The following is a 12,957-nucleotide window of genomic DNA, read 5'->3' on the forward strand; positions in this document are numbered from 1 at the left end:
AAAACTAGCCGGGCGAGGTGGCGGGCGCCTGCAGTCCCAGCTACTCGGGAGGCTGAGGCAGGAGAATGGCATAAACCCAGGAGGCAGAGCTTGCAGTGAGCTGAGATCCGGCCACTGCACTCCAGCCTGGGTGACAGAGCGAGACTCTGTCTCAAAAAAAAAAAAAAAAATTAAAAATTTAAAAAAAAAAAAAAATTCCTTTTAGAGGCAGGGTCTCACTGTGTTGTTCCCTGAAACTTCAAACTCCTGGGCTCAGGCGGTCCTCCTGCCTCAGCCTTCTGAGTTGCTGGTGGAGTCTGTGAGAAACATGGTGACCCGGTCAATACCCATGCCCCAGGCAGCTGTGGGGGACAGCCCGTATTCCATGGCGGCACAGAAGTTTTCATCTATGAACATGGCCTCATCATCACCTGCGGCCTGTTCTTCAAAAAGCTGCCGCTGCTGCATAGGATCATTTAGATCAGTGTAGGCATTGCTTATTGCTTTCTTTACGACAAATAGCTTAAAGCGCTGGGCCAGACCTTCTTTAGAGTGGTGCCATTTAGCTAAAGGGCTCATTATCTGGGGGTGATCACAGATGAATGTAGAATTGATGCAAATCACTTCCAGGAACTCACCCACAAGCTCGTCAAGGAGCCTGGCTGTGGTCCTAGGTGGAGGGCATGCAATAGCGTTTGCACACAGATATCATCAAGAATTTTGCCAGTTGCTTCCGTTTCAAACAGGTTACTTTCTGCAGCTTCACCCCCAGGGCTTTCTCAAGCTCTTCTATCATGCTGATCCTCTGGAAGAGTAGGGTGAAGTCAATATTGCAGGCTTATCCCTCTGGGACATCTGGATAGTAGGTGACCTTGTAACTACCTGTATTATGCTTCACCATCCCTGGAACCATCTTCCCTGTGATTTACATGAGATTACCATAGTCTGCATAGGCCATGCAGAACCCAGGGGTGCTGAACTCAGGATTTTACGTCAAATCAATTCCTTCATTCCAGAACTGGAATGCAATTTCATAAACCTGGTCAATGCCACCACCCACTAGCATCTTATGGTAGAGTTCTGGAGCAGTTCATGTCCAGCTTGTTGTGATAAGTGATGAAAGGCTTGGTTATAGCTCCCCCTGGGATGATGTTCATTCATGGGAGTTTCAATCTCTAGGAATCCCAGCTCATCCAATAAACTTTTTTTTTTTGAGATGGAGTTTTGCTCTTACTGCTCTGGCTGGAGTATAGTGGTACAATCTTGGCTTACTGCAACCTCCACCTCCTGGGTTCAAGCAATTCTCCTGCTTCAGCCTCCTGAGTAGCTAGGATTATGGGCGCCTGCCACCATGCCTATCTAATTTTTGTATTTTTAGTAGAGGTGGGGGTTTCACCATGTTGTCCAGACTGGTCTTGAACTTCTGACCTCAGGTGATCTGCCTGCCTTGGCCTCTCAAAGTGCTGGGATTAGAGGCGTGAGCCACTGCGCCTGGCCTAAGAAACTTATTATACATGTGATGATCTTACAGCGGATGATAAATTTCTGCCTCACAAAGTCATTCAGGATCAAGTCCAAGTATCTCTGACCATACCTTGTTTCCTTGTCTTTGAGACCAAAGTGAAGATGAGGTAACATATGCAAGCAAGGCCACAGCAGTGTGATCTCATAGGGAATGAAGCTCTGCTCACTCTTCTTTGTTTTTCCCAGGATTCCCCTGATTTCCAATTATCTTTCCCCAACACAGTTTGTTATTAATATGAGTTATTCTTCTGATTTATAATTCCTGAATTTGGCCATGACTTACAACTTGACCCCCTCTGCTCAAAGATCATAGAAGTTCATGGCTGGGAACTGTGTCTCACGCCTGTAATCCCAGCACTTTGGGAGGCCAGGGCAGGCAGATCACCTGAGGTTGGGAGTTTGAGATCAGCCTGACCAATATAGGGAAACTTCGTTTCTCCTGAAAATGGAAATTGAGCCAGGCATGGTGGCACATGCCTGTAATCCCAGCTATTAGGGAGGCTGAGGCAGGAGAATTGCTTAAACCCAGGGAGGAGGAGGTTGCAGTGAGCTGAGATTGTGCCACTGCATTCCAGCCTGGTCGACAAGAGTGAAACTCCATCTCAAAAAAAAAAAAAAAAATCATAGAAGTTCGGCTTTCCTCCAGAAGCTTTTTTGGCATGGATTCTACCTGCCACCTTTAAGGTGATATCAGTCTGGAGATCCCCAGTTTGTAGGTGACAGTATTCTTGGATGAAGTCAGTGAGGGAGATGTCTACATGGATCTTGTTGGGGTATGGATCTTTCCCATTGACCTACCTGACTGCAAATCTTTTTTTTTTTTTTGAGACAGAGTCTCACTCTGTCGCCCAGGCTGGAGTGCAGTAGCGCAGTCTCAGCTCACTGCAAGCTCCACCTCCCAGATTCAAGCGATTCTCCTGCCTCAGCCTCCCAAGTAGCTGAAATTACAGGCATGCGCCACCATTCCCAGCTAATTTTTGTATTTTTAGTAGAGATGAGGTTTCAGCATGTTGGCCAGCCTGGCCTCGAACCCCTGACTTCAAGTGATCTGCCTGCCTCAGCCTCCCAAAGTGCTAGGATTACAGGTGTGAACCACTGGGCCTGGCCTTGGCTGTGGATTTTGTAGCACTGATTTGGGTCCAGGCTCTCCTCCTCAGGACCCACACCATTGTCAGTGGTATGGTTGGTGGCAGCAGCAGTGACCCGGGCTTAGCTGTTTCTCACTGAGCTCTTACTGCGTGGCCGCCTTCTCTGCCACTTTCTTCTTGGCTTTCAGGTATCTCTTCAGCTTGTTCTTGCTCAGTTTTGACTCACCACCATCCACTTTAACCTTGGCCCCTTGTGCTGCAGTCATCTTCCCGGAGGGCCTGACCCAAAAGTCTGTTTTTTTTTTTCTTTTTCTTTTCTTTTTGAGATGAAGTCTTGCTCTGTTGCTCAGGCTGAAGTGCAGTGGCGCAATCTCGGCTCACTGCAACTTCTGCCTCCAGGGTTCAAGAGATTCTCGTACCTCATCCTCCAGAGTAACCAAGGCTACAGGCACCCACCACCACTCCTGGCTAAATATTCGCATTTTTAGTAGAGACGGGTTTTTGTCATGTTGGCCAGGCTGGTCTTGAACTCCGGGATCCTCCCGCATCAGCCTCCCAAAGTGCTGGAATATAGGAGTGAGCCGCTGCGCCTGGCCCTGGTTTTTGCTTTTTTTCATGTGGCTGTGTACTTAAGGAACCAGTCTTATTGTGTAGGTGAGAAAATTGAGCAGCTGGTCAGATGAGGGGTTCTTCAATCCCTACACTTCCAGCTGCTGCCTCTAGGAAAGGCCTCAAATTCCTTACATCTTTTTGTTTTGTTTTGTTTTTGAGACAGAGTCTGGCTCTGTCACCCAGGATGGAGTGCAGTGGCGCAATCTCAGCTCACTGCAACCCCCACCTCCTGGGTTCAAGTGATTCCCCTGCCTCAGCCTCCTGGGATTATAGGCGCACGCCACCATGCCTGGCTAATTTTTGTATTTTTAGTAGAGATGGGGGTTTCTCCATGTTGGCCAGGCTGGTCTCAAACTCATGACCTCAAGTGATCTGCCCACCTCAGTCTCCCAAAGTGCTGGGATTACAGGCGTGAGCCACTGCGCCTGGCCTCAAATTCCTTATACCTATCAGTTTGTCTGGGCATCCTTTCCTGATCACCCACTGGTGCTGGCCATTTGCTGGGGTATGCAGTGAGGTGGCTGGATAAGTCTCCAGCTATCTCATGTGGTGGCATAAGCACATGGGGGTGGAGGGTGGGCTCTGTAGGGGCCCCAGGATCCAGGAGCCAGTGCTGACCAAACATCTACTAGGCAGCATGTGTGATTTCACATTTAACCTCAAATTCAGACTTGCTGTCTCTTTTGCTTAACCTAGTCTGCTCATCCCGGAGGGCTATCAGATCTGTTTCTGCAAAAACACAGTGAAGTCACAGCACACCCTGCCCCAGAGCGCTCTGAGCTTCCTGTTTTTATGCAAAAAGCCTGCCCTCCTGTGAAACTGACCATGTGAGATCTCACTGACTCGGAATCTGGGTGAATCTGAGAAGCTTAGTTAACAACAACAACGCAAAACTTTTTTTTTTTTTTGAAACTGTATCTCGCTCTGTGGCCCAGGCTGGAGTGCAGTGGTGCCGTCGTGGCTCACTGCAGCCTCAAACTTCGGGGCTCAGGTGATCCTCCCACCTCAGCTTCCTGAGTAGCAGGGACTACAGGGTGGGGCCACCACACCCAGCTAATTTTTTTTTTTTTTTTTTTTTTATAAAGACGAGATTTCACCATGTTGCCCAGGCTGGTCTCAAACTCCGGGTCTCAAGCGATCCTCCCACCTTAGCCTCCCACAGTGTTGGGATTATAAGCATGAGCCACTGTGACCAGACCAAAACACTTTTTATAGGGAAAATTGCAAATACATGAGAAAGGAGGGAGAAAAGTGTATTAACTCCCATGTAGCCATCACCCAGTTTCAACGATTATCAAATGATGGTCCATCTTATTTCATTGATCTCTCACTCACCCCTTTCTACAGATTATTTTAAAGCAAATCATAGACATCTATTTCATCCATTTTTAAGTATGCCTCTCTAAAAGGTAAGGGCTCTTTTTAGGCTGGGCGCGTGGCTCATGCCTGAAATCACAGCACTTTGGAAGGCTGAAGTGGATCACCTGAGGTCAGGAGTTGGAGACCAGCCTGACTAACATGGCGAACCCCATCTCTGCTAAAAATACAAAAATTGGCTGGGTGTTGTGGAGGGTGCCTATAGTCCCAGCTACTCGGCAGTCTGAGACAGGAGAACTGCTTGAACCCAGGAGGCGGAGATTGCAGTGAGCTGAGATTGTGCCACTGCACCTAGCCTGGGGGACAGAGAAAGACTCTGTCTCTAAATAAATAAATAAATAAATGGTAATGGCTCCTTTTTTTTTGAGACGGAGTCTCGCTCTGTCGCCCAGGCTGGAGTGCAGTGGCCGGATCTCAGCTCACTGCAAGCTCTGCCTCCCGGGTTTACGCCATTCTCCTGCCTCAGCCTCCCGAGTAGCTGGGACTACAGGTGCCCGCCACCACGCCCAGCTAGTTTTTTTTTTTTGTATTTTTTTTAGTAGAGACGGGGTTTCACCGTGTTAGCCAGGATGGTCTCGATCTCCTGACCTCGTGATCTGCCCATCTCGGCCTCCCAAAGTGCTGAGATTACAGGCTTGAGTCACCGCGCCCGGCCAATGGCTCCTTTTTAAAGACAACTACTGGCCGGGCGCGGTGGCTCAAGCCTGTAATCCCAGCACTTTGGGAGGCCGAAACGGGCGGATCACGAGGTCAGGAGATCGAGACCATCCTGGCTAACACAGTGAAACCCCGTCTCTACTAAAAAATACAAAAAACTAGCCGGGCGAGGTGGCGGGCGCCTGTAGTCCCAGCTACTTGGGCGGCTGAGGCAGGAGAATGGCGTGAACCTGGGAGGCGGAGCTTGCAGTGAGCTGAGATCCGACCACTGCACTCCAGCCTGGGCGGCAGAGCGAGACTCCGTCTCAAAAAAAAAAAAAAAATAAATAAAGACAACTACAAGCCAGATGCACTGGGCCATTCCTGTAGTCCTAGCTACTTGGGAGGCTGAAACAGGAGGATTGCTTAAGCCCAGGAGTTTGAGGCCAGCCTGGGCAACATAATAAAACCCTGTTTCTGAAAAATAAAATAAATAAATAAATGGCAATTACCATACCATTATGGCCCTTATAAAAGTTAACAGTACTTTTTTTTTTTTTTTTTTTGAGACGGAGTCTCGCGCTGTCACCCAGGCTGGAGTGCAGTGGCCGGATCTCAGCTCACTGCAAGCTCCGCCTCCCGGGTTCACGCCATTCTCCTGCCTCAGCCTCCCGAGTAGCTGGGACTACAGGCGCCCGCCACCTCTCCCGGCTAGTTTTTTGTATTTTTTAGTAGAGACGGGGTTTCACCGTGTTAACCAGGATGGTCTCGATCTCCCGACCTCGTGATCCGCCCGTCTCGGCCTCCCAAAGTGCTGGGATTACAGGCTTGAGCCACCGCGCCCGGCCAACAGTACTTTTAAAATTTGTAGAGACAGGGTCTTGTTTTGTTCCCCAGGCTGGTCTCAAACTCCTGGGCTCAAGCAATCCTCCCACTTTGGCCTCCCAAAGTGCTGGGATTACAGGCTTAGGCTATTGCGCCTGGTCGATCAGTCTCATTCTTACCATTATACTTGAAATTTCCTCCAGTAATGCTCTCCCTTTGACTCCTCACATGACTCCCTCACATCTCAGCCACAGTGTCATCATCTCAGAGAAGCCTTCCCTGACCACCTTGTATAACACAGCACACCTCATCACTGTATTCGCTTATCCAGTTTCATTTTTCTTTTTTTTTTTTTTTTTTTTTTTTGAGACGGAGTCTCACGCTGTTGCCCAGGCTGGAGTGCAGTGGCGCGATCTCGGCTCACTGCAAGCTCCGCCTCCCGGGTTCCCGCCATTCTCCTGCCTCAGCCTCCTGAGTAGCTGGGACGACAGGCGCCCGCCACTGCGCCCGGCTAATTTTTTGTATTTTTAGTAGAGACGGGGTTTCACTGTGGTCTCGATCTCCTGACCTTGTGATCCGCCCGCCTCGGCCTCCCAAAGTGCTGGGATTACAGGCTTGAGCCACCGCGCCCGGCCTTCATTTTTCTTTATAGCAGTTATAGTTATCTAAAATTATATCGTTTGGGGAGGCTGAGGCAGGAGAATGGTGTGAACCCAGGAGGTGGAGCTTGCAGTGAGCTGAGATCGCGCCACTCCACCCTGGGTGATAGAGTGAGACTCCATCTCAAACAACAGCAACAACAAAGCATTATATTGTTTGTTTGTCTCTATAAACAAATTATATTGTTTGTGGGTGCCTTGAGGGGAGGGGTTTCTCATTCACCAATATATCTCAAGAAACCAGCACAGTGGCTGGTATGTAAGAGGTGCTCGATAGGCTGGGTGTGGTGGTCATGTCTGTAATCCCAGCACTTTGGGAGGCTGAGGCCAAGGAGGATGGATCGCCTGAGGTTAGGAGTTTGAGACCAGCTTGACCGATATGGTGAAACCCCACCTCTACTAAAAATACAAAAATTAGCTGGGCTTAGTGGCATGCCTCTGTAGTCCCAGCTACTCAGGAGGCTGAGGCAGGAGAATTGCTTGAACTCAGAAGGCGGAGGTTGCGGTGAGCCGAGATCGCACCACTGCACTCCAGCCTGGGCAACAGGAGAGAAAACTCCGTCTCTACAAAAAAAAAAAAAAGTGCCCAATAAATACTTGTTGAATAAACGAATGGATGGACGGGTGGATTGATAGATTGAATAGCATCTTCTTAGTCATTTCCTCTCTCTCCTAACACTCAAACACACACACACACACACACACACACACACACACACACACACACACGGAAAGACTCACTGGGCTCTACATTTTTTTGGCTTTTTTTTTTTTTTTTTTCTTTTTTGAGACCAGTCACCCAGACTGCTGAAATGCAGTGGTGTGATCATAGCTTACTGCAGCCTTCAACTCCTGGCTTTAAGCGATCCTCATGCCTCATCCCCCCGAAGTGGTTAGGACTACAGGTGCACACCACCATACCTATTTTTACTTTTGTAGAGACAGGATCTCACTAGTTGCCCAAGCTCATCTCGAACTCCTGGCTTCAAGCAATTCTCCCCCCTTGGCCTCCCAAAGTATTGGGATTACAGGTGTGAGCCACTGTGGTCGGCCAGGTTCTGCGTTTCTTTTTTTAATTTTTATTTATTTGGGAGGCCAAGGCAGATGTGTCATTTGAGCCCAGAAGTTCAACATCAGCCTGGACAACATGGCAAGACCCCATCTTTTTTTTTTTTTTTTTTTGAGACGGAGTCTTGCGCTGTCGCCCAGGCTGGAGTGCAGTGGCCGGATCTCAGCTCACTGCAAGCTCCGCCTCCCGGGTTCACACCATTCTCCTGCCTCAGCCTCCCGAGTAGCTGGGACTACAGGCGCCCACCACCTCGCCCGGCTAGTTTTTTGTATTTTTTTTTTTTTTTTTTTTTGAGACAGAGTCTTGCTCTGTCGCCCAGGCTGGGGTACAGTGGCCGGATCTCAGCTCACTGCAAGCTCCGCCTCCCGGGTTTAGACCCTTCTCCTGCCTCAGCCTCCAGAGTAGCTGGGACTACAGGCGCCCGCCACCTCGCCCGGCTAGTTTTTTGTATTTTTTAGTAGAGACGGGGTTTCACCGTGTTAGCCAGGATGGTCTCGATCTCCTGACCTCGTGATCCGCCCGTCTCGGCCTCCCAAAGTGCTGGGATTACAGGCTTGAGCCAGTTTTTTGTATTTTTTAGTAGAGACGGGGTTTCACCGTGTTAGCCAGGATGGTCTCGATCTCCTGACCTCGTAATCCACCCGTCTCGGCCTCCCAAAGTGCTGGGATTACAGGCTTGAGCCACCGCGCCGGCCTTTTTTTTTTTTTTTAATAAGATGGAGTCTCACTCCGTCGCCCAGGCTGAAGTACAGTGGCGCGATCTCAGCTCACTGCAACCTTCACCTCCCAGGTTCAAGCGATTCTCCTGCCTCAGGTTCCTGAGTAGCTGGGATTACAAGGGCCCACCACCATGCTCGGTAATTTTTTTTTTTTTTTTTTTTGAGATGGAGTCTCGCTCTGTCGCCCAGGCTGAAGTGCAGTGGTGCTATCTCGGCTCACTACAAGCTCCGCCTCCCGGGTTCACGCCATTCTCCTGCCTCAGCCTCCTGAGTAGCTGGCACTACAGGCGCCTGCCAACATGCCGGGCTAATTTTTTGTATTTTTAGTAGAGACAGGGTTTCACTGTGTTAGTCAGGATGGTCTCAATCTCCTGACCTTGTGATCCGCCCGCCTCGGCCTCCCAAAGTGCTGGGATTACAGGCGTGAGCCACTGTGCCCGGCCAATTTTTTGTATTTTTAGTAAGAGACGGGGTTTCATTGTGTTGGCCAGGTTGGTCTTGAACTCCTGACCTCAGGTGATCCACCGCCTCAGCCTCCCAAAGTGCAGGGATTACAGGAGTGAGCCAACGTGCCGGGCCGAGACCCCATCTAAGAAAGACAGAAAGAGAGAGGCCGGGTGTGGTGGCTCACGCCTGTAATCCCAGCACTTTGGGAGGCCGAGGTGGGCGGATCACAAGGTCAGGAGATTGAGACCATGGTGAAACCCCGTCTCTACTAAAAATAGAAAAAATTAGCCGGGCCCAGGGGCGGGCGCCTGTAGTCCCAGCTACTCGGGAGGCTGAGGCAGGAGAATGGCGTGAACCCGGGAGGCGGAGCTTGCAGTGAGCCGAGATTGCACCACTGCACTCCAGCCTGGGCGACAGATCAAGACTCCATCTCAAAAAAAAAAAAAAAAAAAAAAAAAAAGAAAGACAGAAAGAGAGAAAGAGAGACAGAGAGAGAAGAAGAAGGAGAAGGAGAAGAAGAAGAAAAATAAAAGAAAGAGGCCAGGCGCAGTGGCTCACGCCTGTAATCCCAGCACTTTGGGAGGCCAAGGCAGGCAGATCATGAGGTCTAGAGATCGAGACCATCCTGGTCAACACGGTGAAACCCTGTCTCTACTAAAAATACAAAAATTAGCTGGGCATGGTGGTGGGCGCTTGTAGTCCCAGCTACTCGGGAGGCTGAGGCAGGAGAATGGTGTGAACCTGGGAGGCGGAGCTTGCAGTGAGCCGAGATAGCGCCACTACACTCCAGCCTGGGTGACAGAACAAGACTCCATCAAAAAGAAAAAAAAAAAAAGAAGAAAGAAAGAAGATAAAGTCAAACACTGTTATGGAAAAATAATTTTTTAGATCATTTTTTAAAAAATTGAGCAGTAGGGACCTCACTGGGGCCATAATGGGGAGGAAATAAAGGAACACGTGAGCTTCAGGGGGGATGTTACTCAACTTCCTCCATATTGCTCTTGATGTAGGTGGCAGGTCTCCCTAGGTCTCTTTCTTCTACCTCCTGAGATGCCCAGCAGGAGCCTTTCTCCTGCTGTGACTAGCCATGGGCTGCTGCTTCCAGTTTCAGCAAGTCCTGGCCCTCCTGGTTTGTGCTGGTAGTTGCTGGCAGTAACTCAAAGCAAAAGCCCATCTGGTAGACCAGGCCCCTGCTAGGCTATGCTGCACCCTCTTTCTGCAGTTGACTCCTTGGCTAGCAAGAGTACAGATTTTTCTTTCTTCTGCCCAAAAAGGGACTCTGGAGAGATGAATAGAGGAACATCAGGTTTTCTTCCAGGCCAGCTTCAGCGTTGGGATATTCAAAGCAACCTCTCATTTTAAACCACAGTTTCTGAGGCTCCTTGCCCATGGGTAGTTAGCATGGAAGGGGGCTTCTGGATGAGGAAGGCTTAGGTAGAATGACTCAGGCGCTATCTGCAGTGGTGGGCAGGGGAGGTCACTGCAGAAGAGGCATTAGCTGTCTCAGACAGCTAAACATTTGTCCTTTCTCCCAAATGGCTCATCCAGCAAGCTTCTGTGGGGTCAGTCTCCTGCCACTATACTCCAAGCGCCGAATTTTGGGGCTAGAGCAACCGAGGTCTTTATCTGACTCTGTTGTAGCTTGACGTCTCTTGGGAGCACGGCTGGGGGCTGGCTTCTCTGCTTCAGCCTTTGTTGAGGTGGCCAAAGGGGTATCCCCATAGGCCCGGTAGCCACCAACCAGGCAGTACGTCTCCCCATGCCAGCCTACCTGAGTTTCTCCACACCCTCGGTAGAGAACATGGTAGTGCCCAGGTGTGGGAGGAGAAGTGGCAGGCACTGCAGCTGGAAAGAAAACCAGAATTAGTAACTTTTACCTTATACACTGTGTTGCCTCCCGTCTCTCACATCTCTTCCTAAGAAGTCCTTTCATCTTCTTCGCATTCTAGACACAGCCTTGGCCTATCACCTCTGTGTGTCCCCTAAGACAGGATGCTGGCTGTGAAAGCAGTTATGTGGAGCCTGTGGCAGCAGCAGGAGACCACGAGATACTCCTCATCCCTTCCAAAAAATACATTTCTTAAGGTCTGTCACATCTCAGGCTTTAATGGAAATTCTTTTCTTTTTTTTTTTTTTTTTTTGAGACAGAGTCTCGCTCTATCGCCCAGGCTGGAGTGCAGTGGCCGGATCTCAGCTCACTGCAAGCTCCGCCTCCCGGGTTCCCGCCATTCTCCTGCCTCAGCCTCCCGAGTAGCCGGGACTACAGGCGCCCACCACCTCGCCCGGCTAGTTTGTTGTATTTTTTAGTAGAGACGGGGTTTCACCGTGTTAGCCAGGATGGTCTCGATCTCCTGACCTCGTGATCCGCCCGTCTCGGCCTCCCAAAGTGCTGGGATTACAGGCTTGAGCCACCGCGCCCGGCCTCGGAAATTATTTTCAAGTTTTGTAAAAAATCATCTACTATTGGCCGGGTGTGGTGGTTCACGCTTGTAATCTCAGCACTTTGAGAAGCTGAGGAGGGAATATCACTTGAGTCCAGGAGCACCAGCCTGGCCAACATGATGAAACCCCATCTCTACTAAAAATACAAAAAATTAGGCAGGCGTGGCGGCGGGCACCTGTAGTTCCAGCTGCTTGGGAGGCTGAGGCAGGAGAATCGCTTGAACCTGGGAGGCGGAGGTTGCAGTGAGCTAAGATCGTACCACTGCACTCCCCAGCCGGGGTGACAGAGCGAGACATTGTCTCAAAAAAAAAAAAAAAAAAAAAAAAAAAAAGGCTGGGCGCGGTGGCTCAAGCCTGTAATCCCAGCACTTTGGGAGGCCGAGACGGGTGGATCACGAGGTCAGGAGATCGAGACCATCCTGGCTAACACGGTGAAACCCCGTCTCTACTAAAAAATACAAAAAACTAGCCGGGAGAGGTGGCGGGCGCCTGTAGTCCCGGCTACTCGGGAGGCTGAGGCAGGAGAATGGCGTGAACCCGGGAGGCGGAGCTTGCAGTGAGCTGAGATCCGGCCACTGCACTCCAGCCTGGGCGACAGAGCGGGACTCCGTCTCAAAAAAGAAAAAAAAAAAAAAAAAGGATCTAATATGCCACTGCACTCCAGCCTGGGTAACAGAGCGAGAGTAAAATAAAAATATCTAATACCAATTGGTGGGCCAGGCACAGTGCCTCATGCCCGTAATCCTAGCATTTTGGGAGGCTGAGGTGGGCAGATCGCTTGAGCTCAGGAGTTCAAGACCAGCCTAGGCAACATGGCGAAACCCTGTCACTGCTAAAAATAGAAAAAATTAGCTGGGTGTGGTGGCGCATGCCTGTAGTCCCAGGTACTAGCGAGACTGAGTTGGGAGAATCCCCTCAGCCCAGGAAGCTGAGGTTTCAGTGAGCTGTGATTATGCCAGTGCACTCCAACCTGGGCGACAGAGACCCTGTCTCAAACCAAACCAAACCAAAACAAAACAAAAAATTCAGACCAGCCCCGGCAACATAGCAAGACCCCGTCTCAATTAAAAAAAAAAAAAAAAAGATGAGAACCTGTCTGAACACCTGCTCAGATGACATTTCACTTGCCCTTAGCAGTGAGCAGGAAGACTGTGGGTCCCTGAGTGGCCACGCCCTCGATATTACTTAGGCTAGGAAAGCTGTGAGGTGTGGTGGGCCAGCCCAAAAGGAACGTGTCAGCCAGGTGAAGCTGTGGGTACAGCAACGCCTCCTGTATAGATGCCCCCTGTATGCCTACCTGCTGCGCTGCCCTCCCAGGGGACAGAGGACATGTTAGAGAGAATATAGAGGATCCGGTCAGACATTGTCTCTCAGCCAACCAACCAGATTGGTATCTCACAGAGAAATGGTAGGGAGGTTTCCCTAGGACACAGGTGTGTAGTCACGCTGCCATGGAAACTGTGAAAGCTTGTGAGGTCATCACTACCCAGTGAAGTCACATAAGGAATCTGTGACCTAAGGGGCAGGCTTTGGGCCTTCAGGGTTTTGTGGAGGAGAGCAGGGCAGAGACAGAGAGGAAT

General features: G+C 50.1%; 1 protein-coding gene and 1 pseudogene across 1 annotated transcript; both read right to left on the reverse strand.

Moving 5' to 3' along the window:
- Positions 1-144: 144 nt before the first annotated feature.
- LOC102128157 (lysine--tRNA ligase pseudogene) lies at positions 145-2,857 on the reverse strand (annotated as a pseudogene).
- A 7,501-nt stretch (positions 2,858-10,358) lies between these two features.
- DPEP2NB (DPEP2 neighbor) lies at positions 10,359-12,817 on the reverse strand. The gene is made up of 2 exons (XM_015442780.4): positions 12,675-12,817; positions 10,359-10,780 (listed from the first exon to the last, which is right to left on the reverse strand). The coding sequence occupies exons 1-2, from the start codon at positions 12,739-12,741 to the stop codon at positions 10,476-10,478; spliced, it is 372 nt and encodes a 123-aa protein (XP_015298266.1). The 5' UTR covers positions 12,742-12,817; the 3' UTR covers positions 10,359-10,475.
- Positions 12,818-12,957: the final 140 nt, after the last annotated feature.

This window comes from Macaca fascicularis, chromosome 20 (genome assembly GCF_037993035.2).
Source record: "Macaca fascicularis isolate 582-1 chromosome 20, T2T-MFA8v1.1".
Lineage (NCBI taxonomy): Eukaryota > Metazoa > Chordata > Mammalia > Primates > Cercopithecidae > Macaca > Macaca fascicularis.

Coding starts and splice junctions, on each gene's coding strand:
- DPEP2NB (XM_015442780.4), bottom strand. CDS start 12,741: ATGTCTGACCGGATCCTCTATATTCTCTCTAACATGTCCTCTGTCCCC. Junction 10,781..12,674: donor CTGGGAGGGCAGCGCAGCAG/GTAGGCATACAG, acceptor TTTTCTTTCCAG/CTGCAGTGCCTGCCACTTCT.